The sequence below is a fragment of the Hyla sarda genome, chromosome 8 (assembly GCF_029499605.1).
Source record: "Hyla sarda isolate aHylSar1 chromosome 8, aHylSar1.hap1, whole genome shotgun sequence".
NCBI classification, from domain to species: Eukaryota; Metazoa; Chordata; class Amphibia; order Anura; family Hylidae; genus Hyla; species Hyla sarda.
The window spans coordinates 172,264,090-172,283,803 of NC_079196.1; the positions used below are offsets into that span (position 1 = coordinate 172,264,090).

Genomic DNA, 19,714 nt, shown 5'->3' on the forward strand with positions numbered 1-19,714 from the left:
ATAACAATGGTGTTAGTGTAAAATACATTTTTATTATAGATCTGTCATAACATCTTTACAAGAAACAACATGATGGTTTAGAAATAGCCTTGGCTCAGAGCAGCCACCAGGACATTGATGAACTTCTCCCAGGCAGCCTCGACCTGAGGGGTGAATGCAGATCCCAACTTGGAGGCCAAGACGATGACCAGAACTTCTCCAAGACGCTGTGGAAGATGAGTAAACAGTTTATTAGTTACTTCTTACAGACCAGCCTTATGGACTAAACAAGTTTGTTTGTGGGAGATTAACCATTTCAAGTATATGAGACAATTGAGACACATGCACTATAAGAAGTTGATGATTTAAAGGATCCTCTCACAGAGGCAATCCCTGCACATCTGTCTGACTAAGGCATTGACATCATAGAGGGAGTTACTAGGACCCCAATGACCCCTCTCTATCAGTCAAGAGCTGCTAATAAACAGCATGGCTCTAGTGGCATAAATGCCCCCCCATTGGAAATAGTAGTTTTTTCTATACTATTGGGACATGCAATTCACTTAACTTGTATAAATATATATCTCCATATTAATAAATACATTTCTACCTTGAAGTTCTCGGGGTCCACATGGAGTTCCTGGGCATGAACCTTGCTGAGAGCAGCCAGGTGATGTTTCACATGATCCATGTGTTGGACGGCGCCACCGATAGCTGTAAGAACTTTCTTGCCATGAGCATGGACCTTGGCATTGCCAGAGATGGCGGTCACATTGGACAGGTTTCCGAAACTGCTGAAGTATCTCTGGGTCCAGGGGTACACGACTAGAAGCCTATTGAGAACAATATAAAAATATTTTAGGAAAGCTCAATGTTCAACGACATTGGGGGAGATTTATCAAAACCTGTGCGGAGGAATAGTTGCCCAGTTGCCCATAGCAACCAATCAGCTCACTTCTTTCATTTTAAACAAGGCCTTTGCAAAATGAAATAAGAAATCTGATTGGTTGCTATGGGCAACTGGGCAACTTTTCCTCCGCACAGGTTTTGATAAATCTCCCCCATTGTTCTCAATTTTACGCAAACAAATGTTAATCATCATAATATAATACAAATGTCTCAAACTTTCAGTTTTTTTCCCCAGAGGCTGAAACAGTATAGAGATTCATTGTAGACATTTATTATGTGTTAGGAGCATCGAAAATCACATAGACACGATATCATTGTAGCAAACGTTCATATGTCTGGCTTTTAGCCATATGGATGTGAAGGTTCCCATTCATTGACAGTAGAGATAGTAGAGATATTTAAATGGTTAAAAGACAAGTGAATGTCCAGCGCAGGTAGATGCAGAACCTCTTTATTGCAATAAAAACTTCAGTACATGGAAAACATGGACACCGGTGACGCGTTTCGGCCCTGGCGTCGGGCCGACGCCAGGGCCGAAATGCGTCACCAGTGTCCATGTACTGAAGTTTTTATTGCAATAAAGAGGTTCTGCATCTACCTGCGCTGGACATTCACTTGTCTTTCAGTCTACACACTTAGGTGCTGCCCACGCCAGTCCGAGCGCTGCGGGCTTGGGAAGTGAGATGGGCACCACTCCACGTTATTTACAATTTACATGGTTAGAAACATTATATTAGAAAGTTTAGCAAGTTTTCATTATGCAATACATAAAATCTAGGAAGCATAAGAAAGAAGCAGGAAACAGGGTAAATGTATATTGGAGTTGGTAAACTATTAAATGATGCTTGAAGCAATAGTTATACAACGATGTGTAATAAAAGAGGCATGGGGGGAGATTTATCAAAACCTGTGGACAGGCAAAGTTGCCCAGTTGCCCATAGCAACCAATCAGCTCACTTCTTTCATTCTTAACAAGGCCTGTGGAAAATGAAAGAAGCGATCTGATTGGTTGCTATGGGCAACTGGGCAACTTTGCCTGTCCACAGGTTTTGATAAATCTCCCCCATGAAGTCTGCATGTTCTTACCTTGTCAGGGTATCATGACCATCCTGCTCAACATTGACCTGGGCCCAGGTGGAGGTAATGGCGGCTTTCTCCTCAGCAGTCCACTGCACCATTGTTGCTGTTGGGTTGGAGCTTGTAGAGATGAATCTCTTGCAGTTTGTAGTGGATCTTGGACATAAAATGTCCTTTATATAGTGACCTTCCTGCAGTCCACCCATGTATATTTCTGCTGCGTCATCCTCCTAATGACCACAACAATCTGATAACTAAGAAAATAGTCAATGCAGCGACTATTGTACTTTGTGATATATTGTCATCAATAATAGACCTATAATAGCAACTTTACTAGACACAGCACAAAAATGTGAGCACTCGTAATCTATATATATAAAACTCAACGCGTGTGTGTGTGTATATGTGTGTGTGTATGTTCCACAAAACCTTTCAAACGGCTAAAGATATTAACATGAAACTTGGCACACACGTTACTTATATGTCAACAACAAACATAGGATAGGTCATTTAACCCTTACTCACCCCCATTTGCCAGGGGGGGGGGGCTTATGTTTAAAGTCCCATACAAGTCAATGGGAAATATATGTTACTGCATAATACTTGATAATACTTGATCACATGTTACTTATATGTCCACTTAAAATATAGGATAGTTAATTTAACCCTTAACTACCCCCGTATGTGAGGGTCGGGGTTTTTGTTTAACGTCACATGCAAATCAATGGGAAATGTATGTTCCCACATAACTTCCGTACGGCTGGAGATATTTCAATACCTGGTACACGTATTACAGGTCGGAATATGAGGACGGGATAGGAGGTCAAGATAGGAGGACGGGATGGTCGGGATATGAGGACAGGATAGGAGGTGGAGATAGGAGGTGGCGATAGGAGGACGGGATAGGAGGTCAGGATAGGAGGTCGGGATGTGAGGACGGAATATGAGGACGGCATAGGAGGTGGAAATAGGAGGTGGAGATAGGAGGATGGGATAGGAGGTCGGGATATGAGGACGGGATAGGAGGTCAAGATAGGATGGGATAGGAGGTTGAGAAAGGAGGTCGGGATAGGAGGTCGGGCTAGGGGGTTGGGCTAGGAGGATGGGATAGGAGGAATGAATAGGAGGTCGGGATAGGAGGTTGTGGTATGAGGACGGGATATGGGGTTGGGATATGAAAACAATATATGGGGATTGGATATGAAGTCAAAAGTTTCCTCCTCTGTTGATTTTCCTCCCCAACAAGGATGAGGAAGGAAAAACCGGGCAACGCCGGGTACTCAGCTAGTAATCAATAAATAAAGGTAAACATAGTTACAACTAATCAGCAGGACTACATAGAAACATAGTATGTATATAATATTATTATTTATTAATTTATTTTTAAGTTTCTAGTGGAGCCAATGGGGGAGATTTATCATTCAATATAGACATTATTTTCCGTCTATTATTGGCGCTGTGATGGCGCAGTCATGTAATTTTAGCGACATTTGTGCAACTTTTGTAGTAGACGTTTCCTAAGTTTTTGAGTAGCAGTACACCTATTTCCGATTTTGACATGCAGTGCACCCTTATTTATCATATGCGACTTTTAGAATAAGTCACAAAAAATTGCGCAGACCCTTATTTCCAGGAGCTAAAGTACGCCGACCAAAAGTGCACATACAAAACCTCGTAAGCTAGAGCTTTTCCCGCCCGGAGTGGCGGGGAATTCATCATCTACAGTACACACACTTATGATAAATTACACGCTGAAATGGAAAAAGTTAGACAGAAAAAATGGCAGTAAACAAAAGAGTAGGGTACACTTTGAATGATAAATCTCCCCCAATATTGCTATTAATAGTTACTACATTACTGTGAGGTATGTACATACCGTATTTATCGGGGTATACAACGCACCGGCCTATAACACGCACCCTCATTTTACCAAGGATATTTGGGTAAAAAAAGTTTTTTACCCAAATATCCATGGTAAAGTGAGGGTGCGTGTGTGCGCGTGCATACCCCGATACACCCCCAGGAAAGGCCGGGGGAGAGAGGCCGTCGCTGCCCGCTTCTCTCCCCCTGCCTTTTCTGGGGTCTAGAGCCCTGCTGCCGGCCCTTCTCTCCCCCTGGCTATCGGCGCCGCTGCCCGTTCTGTCCCCCTTACTATCGGTGCCGGCGCCCCATTGCCGGCGCCGATAGCCAGGGGGAGAGAAGCGGCGCCGACAGCCAGGGGGAGAGAAGGGGCAGCGGCACCCATTGCCGGCGCCGCTGCCCCGTTGCCTCCCCCCATCCCCGGTGGCATAATTACCTGTTGCCGGGGTCGGGTCCGCGCTGCTGCAGGCCTCCGGCGTGCATCCCCTGCGTCGTTGCTATGCGCTGCACGGCACGGCGCATGACGTCAGTGCGCCGCGCCGTGCATAGCAACGACGCAGGGGACGCACGCCGGAGGCCTGCAGCAGCGGTCTCCAAACTGTGGTTTCCAGAGGTTGCAAAACTTAAACTCTCAGCATGCCCAGACAGCCCAGGAATGCTGAAAGTTGTAGTTCTGTAACATCTGGCCCTTCAGATGTTGCAGAACTACAACTCCCAGCATGCCTGGACAGTCTTGGCATGCTGGGAGTTGTAGTTTTGCAACATCTGGATGGGCACAGTCTGGAGACCACTATACAGTGGCTTCCAAATTGTAGACCTCCAGATGATGCAAAACTACAATTTCCAGCATGCCCAGACAGTCCAGGCATGCTGGGAGTTGTAATTCTGTAACATCTGGCCCTTCAGATGTTGCCAAACTACAACTCCCAGCATGCCTGGACAGTCTGGCAATGCTTTGAGTTGTAGTTTTGCAATATCTGGAGGTCCACAGTTTGGAGACCACTACACAGTGGTCTCCAAACTGTTTTCCTCCAGTTGTTGCATAACTACAACTCCCAGCATGCCCTTTGGCTGTCATTACATGCTGGGAGTTGCAGTTTAGCAACAGCTGTAGGCACACTGGTTGGGAAACACAGAGTTAGAGTCTGTTTCTAAACTCAAAGTTTGCCAACCTGTGTGCCTCCACCTGTTGCAAAACTACAACTCCCAGCATGCACTGACAGACCGTGCATGCTGGGAGATGTAATTTTGACACATCTTGAAGCACACTGGTGTGAAGGCACTGAGTTAGTCTGTTACCTAATTTAGTGTTTCCCCACCAGTGTGCCTCCAGCTGTGACAAAACTACAACTCCAGGCATGTACGGTCTCTCAGTGCGGGCTGGGAGTTGTAGTTTTGCAACAGCTGGAGGTTTGTACACCCCTCCCCCCCATGTGAATGTACAGGGTACATTCATACAGGCGGGGGTTTACAGTGAGTTTCTGCGTAAGTTTGAGCTGCAGCAAAAAAAAATTTCACTGAAATGCTGGTGTTACCCCACATTTTTCATTTTCACAAGGAGTAATAGATGAAAAAGTCCCCCAAAATTTGGAACATCATTTCTTCTGAGTATGAAAATACCCTATATGTGGATGTAAAGTGCTCTACTGGCGCACTACAGGGCTCAGAAGAGAAGGAACAAAATTTGTTTTTTGGAGAGAGAATTTGGCTGGAATTGAACACCATGTGCATTCACAAAGCCCCAAAGGTGCCAGAACAGTGGACCACCCCCCCACATGTGACCCCATTTTGTAAACTACACCCCTCAAGGAATGTAATAAGGGGTGCAGTGAGCATTGAAACCTCACAGGTGTCCGACAGATTTTTTTAACATTCGTCCATAAAAATTACATTTTCATTTGCACAGCCCACTGTTCCAAAGATCTGTCAAATGCCAGTGGAGTGTAAATAATAAAAAACGAGAAAAAAAACAACAAGAGGTGCGCCCCTAGTGAGGACCGTTTGATGATAATGAAGGTGTAACATAAAGATGGGTTCTTACCCCTAGGTGTTGCGCTTAGAGCACAACACCTATAGTAGCGTAGAAATCAAGGGAAACCGCTGCCACGAGGAACCACCCGGTTTGACGTCCGTCAGTCCGGTAGTAAGCAATGGGAAGAAATATGTGGATAGATTCCTCTTAGGAAGGCGCTGGTACCCAAAGATGCATCGGAGGAGAAGTTCCCACTCTCGGCGTTTGAAGAGCCCCAAGGGGCTCTTCAAACGCCGAGAGTGGGAACTTCTCCTCCGATGCATCTTTGGGTACCAGCGCCTTCCTAAGAGGAATCTATCCACATATTTCTTCCCAGTGGAGTGTAAATACTCACTGCACCCCTTATTACATTCCATGAGGGCTGTAGTTTCCGAATTGGGGTCACATGTGGGGGGGGGGGGGTCCATTGTTCTGGCACCCTGGAGACTTCCTAAATCCAACATGCCCCCAGAAAAAATAATGTGCAATATTGGTTCTCCAAAATCCCAAAGTTGCTCCTTCCCTCCTGAGCCATGTTGTGCACTCCGAGAGCACTTTACATGCACATATGAGGTATTGCCATAATCAAAAGAAATTGGGTTACAAATTTCCGGGTATTTTTTTTCCTTTTACCCTATGTAAAAAAAAAAAAAATGGAGCTACAAGAACATGTTAGTGTAAAAATTTGAGATTTCAAGTTTTCTCAACATTGCTGCTATTCCTGTGACCTAAAAGGGTTAACAAACTTTCTCAATGTCATTTTGAATACTTTGAGGGGTGCTGTTTTCATAATGGGGACCATTATCGGGGATTTCTCACAGAAAGGCCCCTCAAATCCACTTCACAGTGAACTGGCCCCTAAAAATTTCCGATTTTAAATTTTGGGGGGAAAATTTGGAAAATTGCTGCTTTATTTGAAGCCCTCTGATGTCTTCAAAAAGTAAAAACATGTCAACTTTATGATGCAACCATAAAGTAGACATATTATATATGTGGATGAGTAATCACAGGAAAAGGACCGGTATAGGTAGCGCAAACCACTGCAGGAGAAGTTTCAAGTAGATTGTTTCTTTATTGATCAAGCCATATAACAACGCGTTTCAAGGCTACAATGCCTCTTCATCAGGTAAAATGGCTTACCGCCCTATGGGAAGCTCTGCCTCTCTTTTATTTTAGATTTGCACATATTATATATGTGACTCAGTATATCATTAATTTGGTATGACCATTTTCCTTACAAGCAGAAAGTTTCAAAGTTAGAAAAATGCAACATTTTCAAATTTTTCATGAAATTTTGGAATTTTTCACCAAGAAATTACGCAAGTATCGACAATTACCACTAACATAACGTACAATATGTCATAAAAAAAAACAATCTCAGAATCAAATTCATAAGTAAAAGCATCTCAGAGTTATTAAAGGGGTACTCCGGTGCTTACACATCTTATCCCCTATCCAAAGGATAGGGGAAAAGATACCTGATCGCGGGAGTCTTGCCGCTGGGGCCCCCCCAGGGATCTTGCACGCGACACCCCGTTTGTAATCAGTCCCCGGAGCGTGTTCGCTCCGGGTCTGATTACCGGCGACCACACGGCCGGCGGCGTGTGAAGTCACGCCTCCGCCCCCGTGTGACGTCACGCTCCGCCCCTCAATGCAAGCCTACGGGAGGGGGTGTGATAGCTGTCACGCCCCCTCCCATAGGCTTACATTGAGGGGCGGAGGCGTGACGTCACACGCCGCCGTTCGTGTGTTTGCCGGTAATCAGACCCGGAGCGAACACGCTCCGGGGACTGATTACAAACGGGGTGCCGCGTGCAAGACCACGGGGGTCCCCAGCGGCAGGACTCCCGCGATCAGGCATCTTATCCCCTATCCTTTGGATAGGGGATAAAATGTGTAAGCACCGGAGTGCCCCTTTAATGCTTAAAGTGACAGAGGTCAGATTTGCAAAAAATGCTCCCGTCCTTAGCGTCAAAATGGGCTCCGTCCCCAAGGGATTAATCAGTGCACTTTATGGTAAAAATTATACATTATCTTTATTCTGTAGTTCAATGCGATTAAAACGATACCCAATTTATGTAGTTTTTCTATTATTGTACTACTTTAACCCCTTCACAGAAATTTAATTTTTATTGGGGAGTGGCTTATTCACTATTATTAAAACTTTTTTTTGGCGCTTTCATAGTCCTCAGAGGGCACTATTTTTTGCAAAAAAAAAAAAACAGCTGATACTGATCAGTGCTATTTATAGGCATAGCACTGATCAGTGTTGATGGCAATCTACTCCTCTGGTCTGCTCAATGGCAGACCAGAGAAGAAGACCCCATGATGGCAGCAGGAGGCAGGTAAGGAAACCTCCGGCTGCCATTTTAGTTGATCTGATTCCTGCCACTGTGCAGCAGCCACCTGAACTGCCGCATAGCCGCAAATGCCGTGATCTGCATTGATCACGGCATTGGAGGGGTTAATTGCGGACATCGGTGCAATCTCTGATGACTGCCATTACCTGCAGATCCCTGGCTGCTAATAGCAGCTGGGACCCACGGTCTATGATGCGAGTGCAGCTCCTGCTGCACAGGATGTAAATTTAAATTCTGATGCCTGGTGCCCAGGGCATACCTGTACACCCTGCGTCCTCTAGTGGGTTAAACATACAATAAAAAAAAAATGCTGTCAAATGTATGCAGCAGAATGGCAACAAATAAAATTGTTTATTGTTATGAAATGGGTATGCCACCACTTTATAGCGTATCCCCTAGGGGATAGGTGTCTGATCGCAGAGTGTCCGCACTAGATACTCGTATATCTCTGGTGCTCCCATCGAAAATGCATGGAGTGCATACCAACATGCCACTCCATGCAGAGGGAGAGACAGTGCCTCATGCTGAAAATCGCATGGGGTCCCATTGGTTATCACAAAACCCTGTGATCAGACACTTATCCCCTACCCTGTGAATAGGGAAAATGTTTTAAAGGGAAACTTTGGTGGGAATTTTTTTTAAATTTCAAATCAACTGGTGCCAGAAAGTTAAATAGATTTGTAAATGACTTCTATTTAAAAATCTTAACCCTTTCCGTACCTATCAGCTGCTGTATAGTACAGAATTTTGTGACGGTCTTTCCAGTCTGACCACAGTGCTCTCTGCTGACACCTCCGGCCGTGTCTGGAACTGTCCAGAGCAGGAAAGGTTTTATATGGGGATATGCTTCTAATCTGGACAGTTCCTGGCATGGACAGAGGTGTCAGCAGAGAGCACTGTGGTCAGACTGGAAATAATTCACAATTTCCCCTGTAGTATACAGCAGATGATAAGTACTGTAAGGCTTCAGATTTTGAAATAGAGGTAATTTACAAATCTGTTTAACTTTCTGCCACCAGTTTATTTGAAAACATTTGTAAAGTAGTGTAGTTCTACTTTGTGCAAATTTGGTTTTCCCATGATATGATGAAATAAATGTTTTTGGTTACATTTTATGATATGAAATTGCTACTATGTGTGCCAATAAATGCTGTCACACCAAACTTATGTCTCAGGTGTAAGCAAGGAAGGGGTAAAATGCCGGCATATACGGAACTAGGCAGCTGAAAGTGGCGTGCAGCGACACATAGGACAGGACTCAACGAAAAGCCAACAGCGGAGGTGCGTAGCCAAGCAGATAGCAGATACAAGTACAAAGAGAAGACAGGAGCCGCACTCACCAGGATGGTCTTTATTGCATTCCGATCATGCAAGCGATGACAACAGGCGGGGGAGGTGAGTGGAGGACGAGAACCCGGAACAAGTTGTTTCGTGCGGCCAAGCGCACTTACTCTAGTCTCAGGTGTTTCAAGGGGAAATAGACGAAGATGGTTCCTTCCACAGCAGCTTCAATTTCAGACATTTTAATTGCTAATGGCTCTTGTACCCATGCCTTTTGACCCCTCTTTATCCGCTTATCCCAGCTGTTCAGTGTAAGCAGAGCACAGAAAAACCACATAGACACCATACAAAGATTAAAGGGGTACTTTGGCGCTAAGACATCTTATCCCCTATCCAAAGGATCAGGGATAAGATGTCTGATCGCGGGGGTCCCGCCACTGGGGACCCCCGTGATCTTGCATACAGCACCCCGTTAGAATCAGTCCCCGGAGCGTGGTCCCTCTGGGTCTGATTACTGGCGATCTCGGGGACGGAGCAGTGTGATGTCACGGCTCCGCCCCCGTGTGACATCACGCTCTGCCCCCTCAATGCAAGCCTATGGGAGGGCGCGTGACAGCAGAGTACCCCTTTAAAGCAATTTAAGATTTGTTATATTCAGCGCATAATATTAAAAGCTTAACACAAATTTCCAGAATATCCCATGGCCTCATTACAATCTTGAAATAACTGAACATCTTGTTTTTAAATTGGTAATCCTGATAAAAAATACAGATGCAACATATAATATGCACATCATACAACACATACGATAAAAAGATATGTATGTTTTTATAGTTTCCGATTCTTGTATAGATGTATAAACAGTCATGTGGGATATCGTGTTTTTAGCAATATTTTCAGCCTATAAAAAACAAACATTTGGTATGAACATAGAAAGATAAAACTTGAAGACTGACGAGGAATACTCCTCTATGGAAAATCTCTTCATCTCACTTTAAATTAATTGACGTTAACTGGATCTACTCTACTTTCCCATGGGAATCCATTACTTTCCCGAATCCCAATCAATTTGTAGATGACACTTTATAGTTTATAAAATCACATGGTGTGCCCCAGCCAACAGAAATCCCTGTCCTTCCTTCATTAATTTACGATGCCGCTTCTAAATGCAAATCCACCCACCCGCGGCCCTTCACCATCATTATTGACAGCTATGCAGAGCTCGCGGACTTCCGCGCAAAGAATGAATATGTTCCTTCTTTGCACGGAACAATTTCAGCGCCGAAATTGTCCACAGCTGAAATTGCTCAGTGTGAACGGTTCTCGTGGAAGACCCATTCACATTGATGTTATACTTCACTGCGCATAATTCTGCTTGTGGTATTTACGCAGTGTGAACGTACTCTTATACCTACTTGGGACCTCTTATACTTCATGTCAATCACCCAATGTCACAGATATCGGTCATAAATAGAGAACAACATCAATTGTAAACATTCTCCCTATCACAGAGAAATAGCACCAGAAATGCTCAACTAAAGCAATGTTTATTAGATATACTCTAAAATAATAAAAACAATGACCTAATGACAAAATGTGTAATCAAGATGCTCCCCAAACAATGGAATAGAGAAAAGAGAAAGTTAAACGGGGTGCCACAAAAAAAAATCACAAATAGCGTAAGTAGGTATACAACTAAGAGTATAGCAACATATTGGTCACATGATATACAGTATTTTTCGTCCTATAGGACTCACCGGCGTATAAGACGCACCCAATTTTTAGGGGCACAATCTAAAAAAATAAAGATTTTGAACCCAATAGTGGTCTTCAACCTGCGGACCTCCAGATGTTGCAAAACTACAACTCCCAGCATGCCCGGACAGCCGTTGGCTGTCCGGGCATGCTGGGAGTTGTAGTTTTGCAACATCTGGAGGTCCGCAGATTGAAGACCACTGCATAGGAGGTAATACTCACGTGTCCCCGCCGCTCCGGACCCGTCACCGCTGCCCTGGATGTCGCTCCATCGCTGTCGCCGTGTCCCCGTCGCTCCGGAACGTCTCTGCTGCTGGCCGGGTATCCTCGCTCTCCGTCGCCGCCATCACGTCGTTACGCACGATGACGCACATACGCGACGACGTGATGACGAGGAAGGAGAGCGCCGGCCATACAGGGGATCCCTGAACGGAGAAGACACCGAGGAGGCAGGTAAGGTCCCTCCCGGTGTCCTGTAAGCACTAACCCGGCTATTCAGTCGGGCTGTTCGGGACCGCCGCAGTGAAATCGTGGCGGTCCCAAACAGCCCGACTGAACAGCTGGGTTAGTGTTACTTTCCCTTCAGACGCGGCGGTCAGCTTTGATCGCCGCGTCTGAAGGGTTAATACAGGGCATCACCGCGATCGGTGATGTCCTGTATTAGCCGCGGGTCCCGGCCGTTGATGGCCGCAGGGACCGCCACGATAGGGGTGTATTCACCGTATAAGACGCACCGACTTTCCCCCCCAGTTTTGGGGAATAAAAAGTGCGTCTTATACGGCGAAAAATATGGTAGTCATTTCTGTTGTGCGTCAGCGAGGCCCCCATAATTCCTTTTTACAAATAATGTTCCCAATGTATTTCCCCCCTAAACTAATATCAGGGTTCATCAGGGGAATAAAATCAACTGGACATACAAACAAAACCAATTATTTCTCTATAAGTACAGTGATGCAAATGTACAAGAAGCACATGTAAAGATAAATGTGTTGAGGATAAATGACCAGATCCAACACAGACCACTCACTCAGGTTCCATTTTCCCAATTCACTAAAAACTTTCACCCAATTGACTGTAGGTGTTATACTCAGTGTCGGCCCCCTCTAGATCAACTTTTATTTTCACTTATAACCACAATCCAACTAACTCTTATTGTGCTTGTGCTTATTACAACCTCCATATTCCCCACAGTTTTTTTTTCCAAACCATGTAATTGAAGCAAACCATACACTTTTCACCCATTCCTTAAAACAGTGTTTCCCAACCCAGTCCTCAAGGCACACCAACATTCCGGGTTTTTTCAGTTACTCCATTGGAATAGAACAGGGAAAAATTAAAATCCTGGACTGTTGGTGTGCCTTGAGGACTGGGTTGGGAAACACTGCCTTAAAACGTACTTGTCATATCACAGAAACAAATAATGCTAATATATGTTACTTATTCGGTCAGATGCTTTACATTTCTTTTTTATGTGTCTAATTTTAGCTCACTCATCCCTCTGTTTTGCCGCTCACTCATTCTGACATCTACTGCTCAGGAAGAGTATCTGAGGCAAGCACTGAGCCCACCCTCACTCACCATGATTTCACATAGAGTAACAGGGCTGCCATCAGAAATTTCGGGGCCCCTAACACAGGTAAAGGCCTAGGCCCCCTTCCCCCTAGGTGGCCCGCCCCAGGGACCACCCCACCCAATTTTTTTTTCTATTTATGTATTTTTAATAAGATTACAGCAGAGGGCAGTACAGTAAAACACTGTGCTCCAAAGTATGTATCTGCGCCGCACTCTGTTATAATCAAAAATACCCTATTCTGGTTACTGTAAAACCGCCTTAATAATTTGATAATATTCCCACATATTGGGGGAGATTTATGAAAACCTGTGAGAAGAAAAGTGGAGAAGTTGTCCATAGCAACCAATCAGGTGGCTTCATAAATTTTTAAGAAAGCCTTTGAAAAATAAATAGTAGCAATTTGATTGTTGCTCTCGGCAACTGCATCACTTTTCCTCTCTACAGGCAGGGCCGCCATCAGGGGGTTACAGCCAGTACCCCAGTCAGGGGCCCGGGCACTCAGAGGGCCCGGGGCCCTAGGGCTGCAACATGTTGGGACCGGTGCTGGCACGGTCCCTGCATGTGCATAACCCGACCCTTCACCTGCTGGCCCCATCGTTCCCCCTGCGACTGGGCCAGCAGGTGAAGGGGGGGGGGGGGGTGTTTGCGCCCGGGGATCCGGGACACCTGTCCCGAATCCCCGAGCGACCGCAGCTTTTGACACTGAGTGCGCCTTTAAGACGCAAACAGCGTTGAGCGTGCGCTCGGCTGCGGCAGCTGACGTAACAGGAAGGAGTCGGCGGCTCCGTCCTGTCACTCCAGCCCGGGCTTCCTGTGCGGCAGCGGCTCTGCGGAGGCTGTCAGCACAGGAAGCAGAGAGAAGAGGAGAGAACAGGAGCTGCGGGGGAACGAGGCAGAGGTGAGTGGTGTTTTTGTTTTTGTTAAAGGCGTTAATATATATGAAGGCCATGTTAAGGGGGCATTAATATATATGAAGGCCATGTTAAGGGGGCATTAATATACATAGGGGCCATGTGAGGGGGCATTAATATACATAGGGGCCATGTGAGGGGGCATTAATATATATATGGGCCATGTAAGTGGGCATTAATATACATAGGGGCCATGTGAGGGGGCATTAATATACATATGGGCCATGTAAGGGGGCATTAATATACATAGGGGCCATGTGAGGGGGCATTAATATACATAGGGGCCATGTGAGGGGGCATTAATATACATAGGGGCCATGTGAAGGGGCATTAATATACATAGGGGCCATGTGAGGGGGCATTAATATACATAGGGGCCATGTGAGGGGGCATTAATATACATAGGGGCCATGTGAGGGGGCATTAATATACATAGGGGCCATGTGAGGGGGCATTAATATATATATGGGGCCATGTGAAGGGGCATTATTATATATATGGGGGCCATGTGAGGGGGCATTATTATATAAATGGGCCCTGCGAGGGATCATTAATATATATATATGGGGGCCATGTGAGGGGGCATTAATATATATGTATATATATATATATATATATATATATATATTTATATATATATGGGGGCCATGTGAGGGGGCATAAAAAAAAATATATATATATAGGGGCAATGTGAGGGGGCATTAACATATATATATATGAGGGGGCATTAATATATATATATATATATATATATATATATATAGGGGCCATGTGAGGGGGCATTAATATATATATATATATATATATATATATATATGGGGGCCATATGAGGGGGCATTATAATCTATGGGGATAATGTGAGGGGGCATTATTATGTATGGGGGATGTGTATGGGGACAATGTGAGGGGGCATTATAATGTATGAGGACAATGTTGGGGCCTAATACTCTACAGGGCACAGAAGGGACTACTATATGGGGCAGTGTAATACATATAGGGGGTTTGTTTAGGGAGGGGCTGCAATCTCTCTCTTAGTTCCTGAGGTCCAGTGCAGTTAAGTCATCTCAGTGTGTGTATCCGGAGCATTGGAGGCCTCAAGCCTAAAGTCTGCAGCCACCTGTCCATTGCAAGTAAGCAAGCCTGCGAGGTCCCCCTGTGTCACTGGTCACCTCCTTGGGATTCTGGCTGTACTGCATAGACTGTGTCATATGTCTAACCTCAATAAAGCTACCGTTGTCCGTAACTTGTTGTCGGTGTCTTCATTGACCCCATGCATAGCCCAGGACCAATGGTATTACCTTCAGATGGTTAAAGAGTACCTATCATCAACTAAACTTTCCCTAATCCCCCTCCCCATCTGTCCCTGACTCTGACTAAGTCTATCCCTGCATTTATTTTGCTTTAAAAACGCCTAAAAATATATTTTTTCTATGCTCTTCAGTAGCTCAATACAGAGCATTGTGGGGGTGGGGGGGTCATCATATCAACAGCAAGTCCGGCAGAGAGAGCGAGATAAGCACGGCATATGCATATATAATTAGCCATGTAGTAAGTGGAGAGAGTCGAGAGGAACTGAGAAAAAGAGAAGAGGGAATGTGCATACAGCTCCCGAATGTGGCAGCTCCTGAGTCTTCTCCTCTCTGTTCAGAGGACAGAGCTGCCATGCCCTGCAGGAAAAAGGCACATGGTGGGTCAGGAGTGCTCCCTGCTTGTGTGCAAGCTCAGTCTGATTGACAGGCTGGGAGCTGCGCTGAGCTCCTATGTGTCCTGGCTGCAGAGTGATTTCAGACTCACACCCTGAGTCCCAAATGCTTGCGGCCAGGACTGCTGGGGAGACCCCTAGTGGAGGAGTTTTCAAAGTAAAAAAAAAAAAAACATGAAAAGAATGACATTTTTTCAAATAAAAGCAATTGAAAAATTGTTCAGTAGGGCTTTGTCTTTAATATATAAAAAGTTTGTTTCATGAGAGGTACACTTTAAGGCTAAACCACGCCCTCGCATCACGACAAGAAGGGGTTAATAACACCTGCCCCTTGGGTTATAACATCTACCCTGCACCTCACACCCCGATGCCTCAACTTCTTGGCGTCACAAACAGGATAGGGTTAATGCCATCTGCCCCTTGGGTAATTCTATCTGCCCTGCATCATCACTCCCCGTTAACACAATATTTGGCATCCTACGAACAGGATATGGGTGTGTGCCATATGCTACAAGCCACAACTCCACCCCCCCCCCCCCCCCCATAGTTGGAACTATGTCCAGTTTCGTTTGCAGAAAGCGCAGGCCGATGCGACAGAAGTTTGCACCAGAAAAGTGTACGGAACTTTGTCATTGAGAAGTGTTTTAATAGTGGCTCTTGTGAAATAGAGGGGGAGGTGAAGGAAAGACTGTTGTTTGCTGCTGTGGAATTGGTCCGGTGTTTGCCATGCACACGAGTGGTCGCAGCTCTGCCCCGTCAGTTCCCAGCGGCGACGCCTCTTCGGTGTTGCAAGGAGGAATCAAAGATCCACCCTGTGTTGCACAGGGGAAGACTTTACCGGCCGGATCGAAACAGGAAGTTCCCTGGGCGCAGCCATATTGGAGGGGCCGGTGGCTGCGTCCGGCTCTGCTGTTTATTACCCGACACCCACTGCAGCGCAGACTCTGCAAGTACCTGCGGGCATCAGAATCCAGTCTCCTGTGCCGGTAACTAGCCATGTTAACCCCCTAGTTCCCAGTAGTATTACAGGGTACCTGCAAAAGACTAAGCCGCTGCAGCACCTCAGCACACTCAATTAATCTTAAAGCGACAGCGCACACAATTCATCTTAAAGCGAAAGCGTATTCAATTCTTCTTAAAGTGATGGCGCACTCAAAAAAGTCTACAAGATGTCAGCACCCAGCTCTCCAGATCAACCAGGCAAACGTGGTGCCCTTTCATCTCCAGCAGCGGGATCATTTGCTGCCCCAGCGGCCGGAATGCTGCCATTCCTGCCTGCAGTCCCCATTAACAACCTGGGTGTTACAGCGTCAGCACTGGTATTAATGGGGAACGATGTCCTCCCTACTTACAATGGAGAACCCTTCACCTTGAGGGATTTCAAGGAAAGGATCTAGACTCTGTTTGTATTTTACTCTTTCCCTCCTAATAGACAGGTGCCATTGCTCTAAGGACAACTGCAGGGGTCAGCACTAGAGGAAGTCCTCACCTGGCCAGCCTCCGAGAAGGCAACTGTAGAGTAGATCTTTGAAGGCCTGTACCAGTTTTTTGAGTCACATTCTCCGTCAGAGGTACGTCTCCGGCTGTATGAAAGGCGACAGAAGCCAGGTGAGACTTTACGTGCTTAACATGTAGCCCTACAGAATGCCTTAGAGACTGTCCAAAAACTAGATGGTATAACCCCCCGAGCAGGGCAACAAGGTGTTAATGGACAGATTTATCGATGGAGCTCATAATAAGTGGGACAAAGCCCCGTTGAGAATGTTAGCAATCCAAAACCCTAATTTGTCCTTCCCATCTTTTAAGAGACTGGCTGTCCAAGTGATTGAGTCCGGGATTGAGTTAGAGGAAGATTGTACCCCTGTCCAAGAGCCACTAGGGGAGGTAGTTAGGCCCATACCACCACCATCACTGCCCCCACCCCAGTATCATCTGCTTTGCTAGTCAACACAGCCTCTGACCTACAACTGTTCTAAGCAGGACCTTGAACAGTTTACTAAGGCGGTGAATGAGCTTACCACCCGGGCTGCTCCACCTGATCGTGAAAAGCCCCCATATAGAAAACCTGTTCCTGCCCCCGCATTTTTAACCCCGCAATCCTCCACCCAATGGGCCCTTGGGGACTCAAAGGCCCTTTTGTACTTACTGCAATAAGTCAGGAAATTGGAAGATGCAATGTTGGGATTTAAACAGATTTCCCCTGAGGTCGCAGACCGGCCTTCAGGAAAACAGTCACCGGGTCCAAACCCCGAAAGACCTAAGTCGGGACCAGGCCCGTCGCTACCGGACCGGCAAACCAAGCAATTGCTTGGGGCCCCGAGCTGGCTGGGGGGCCCCGAGCAGAGCTGGTGCTTGCCCGTCCTGTAGCGATGGGGCACTACGGGGGGCCCGCACATTTCAATGAAATTACCTTTTGTAGGGCGCGGGCCCCTTAAGAAACAAAGCATGAGGTGAAAAATTCAAACCGGCACCGGACAGGTCAGGGGCTGATTGGAGTAGAGACGTCACGTGCCCTGCGCAGGCACGCACGTCTACGCCAATCACCTGACCTGTCCCTGCTTACGTCCCCACGCGAACCTCCAGCATCCTCCGTGCAGTGACAGGAGCAGCAGCAGCAGACTCACGCCGCTGCAACGATCCCCGGCAGGGTAAGTAAACTGGCGCGGGGGGCCGGGGGGGGGGGGAGGGTATGAGGAGGATTGTATGGTGGTTAGGAGACTGCAATGGTGATGAGGTGTGTGTATGTGTGGGGGGGGGGGGGGTGTTATGGGGGTCATAAGAGATGCAGGGGGAGTGTTATGGGGGGTCATGAGAGATGCAGGGGGGGTGTTATGGGGGTCATGAGAGGTGCAAGAGGGTGTTATGTGGGTGATGAGAGGTGCAGGGGGGTGTTTTGGGGGTGATGAGAGGTGCAGGGGGGTGTTTTGGGGGTGATGAGAGGTGCAGGGGGGTGTACTGGAGGTGATGAGAGGTGCAGGGTGGTGTTATGGGGTGATGAGAGGTGCAGGGGGGTGTACTGGAGGTGATGAGAGGTGCAGGGGGGGTGTACTTGAGGTGATGAGAGGTGCAGGGGGGGTGTTATGGGGGTCATGAGAGGTGCAGGGGGGGTGTTATGTGGGTGATGAGAGGTGCAGGGGGGGTGTAATGGGGGTGATGAGAGATGCAGGGGGGGTGTTATGGGGGTGATGAGAGGTGCAGGGGGGTGTAATGGGGGTTATGAGAGGTGCAGGGGGGTGTAATGGGGTGATGAGAGGTGCAGGGGGGTGTAATGGGGGTGATGAGGGGTGCAGGGGGGGTGTTATGGGGGTGATGAGAGGTGCCCCCCCCTGCACCTCTCCTCATCACCCCCCCATAACCCCCCCTGGTTATAATAGTGATGAGGAGAGGTGGGGGGGGGAGTTATAGTAATGATGAGGAGAGGTTTGGGGGGTTATGGGGTTGATGAGAGGTGCGGGGGGTTATGGGGGGGAAGAGGAGAGGTTTGGTGGGGGGGTTATGGGGGTGATGAGGACACAGAGGATAAGAGGGGTATATATGTATATATGATGTGTATGCATGTGTGGCAGTATTGTATTCAGTGGATACAGTGTGGAGCAGCATTATATTCAGGGTACAGTGTGTGGCAGTATTATATTCAGGGTACAGTGTGTGGTAGTATTATATTCAGGGCACAGTGTGTGGCAGCAGGATATTCAGGGTACAGTGTGTGGCAGGATTATATTCAGGGTACAGTGTGTGGCAGTATTATATTCAGGGTACAATGTGGGGCAGTATTATATTTAGTGGGTACAGTGTACAGCAGTATTTTATTCAGGGTACAGTGTATGGCAGTATATTCAGGGTACAGTGTGGGGCAGTATTTTATTTAGGGTACAGTGTGGGGCAGTATTTTATTTAGGGTACAGTGTGGGGCAGTATTTTATTTAGGGTACAGTATGGGGCAGTATTATATTTAGGGTACAGTGTATAGCTGTATTATGTTTAGGGTACAGTGTATAGCAGAATTATATTTAGTGGGTACAGTGAATAGCAGGATTATCTTTAGTGGGTACAGTGTATGGCAGTATTATATTTAGTGGGTACAGTGTGTGGTAGTATTATATTTAGTGGGTACAGTGTGTGGTAGTATTATATTTAGGGTACAGTGTGGGGCAGTATTATATTCAGGGTACAGTGTGTGGCAGGATTATATTCAGGGTACAGTGTATAGCAGGATTATATTCAGGGTACAGTGTGTGGCAGTATTATATTCAGGGTACAGTGTGTGGCAGGATTATATTCAGGGTACAGTGTATA

General features: G+C 46.5%; 1 protein-coding gene and 1 long non-coding RNA gene across 6 annotated transcripts in view; one reads left to right on the top strand and one right to left on the bottom strand.

Moving 5' to 3' along the window:
• Positions 1-18: 18 nt before the first annotated feature.
• Positions 19-19,714, bottom strand: part of LOC130283961 (hemoglobin subunit beta-2-like) — a 47,929-nt gene continuing 28,233 nt past the window's right edge. For 3 of the 5 annotated variants that reach the window (XM_056533769.1, XM_056533772.1, XM_056533768.1), the window contains exons 2-4: positions 1,975-2,195; positions 590-812; positions 19-206 (exon numbers count right to left, since the gene is read on the bottom strand). In XM_056533769.1, coding sequence (XP_056389744.1) covers positions 78-206; positions 590-812; positions 1,975-2,195 — 573 coding nt within the window. In that variant the 3' untranslated portion in view covers positions 19-77. Of the gene's footprint in view, positions 207-589; positions 813-1,974; positions 2,220-19,714 lie in introns of all 5 variants that reach the window. The other 2 variants (XM_056533770.1, XM_056533773.1) reach the window with 2 other exon arrangements.
• The window catches only part of LOC130283963 (uncharacterized), a 57,185-nt gene continuing 39,389 nt past the window's right edge, over positions 1,919-19,714 (top strand). Inside the window, exons 1-2 of the long non-coding RNA XR_008846888.1 lie at positions 1,919-2,028; positions 9,372-9,591. This is a non-coding gene — a long non-coding RNA (uncharacterized LOC130283963). The remainder of the gene's footprint in view (positions 2,029-9,371; positions 9,592-19,714) is intronic.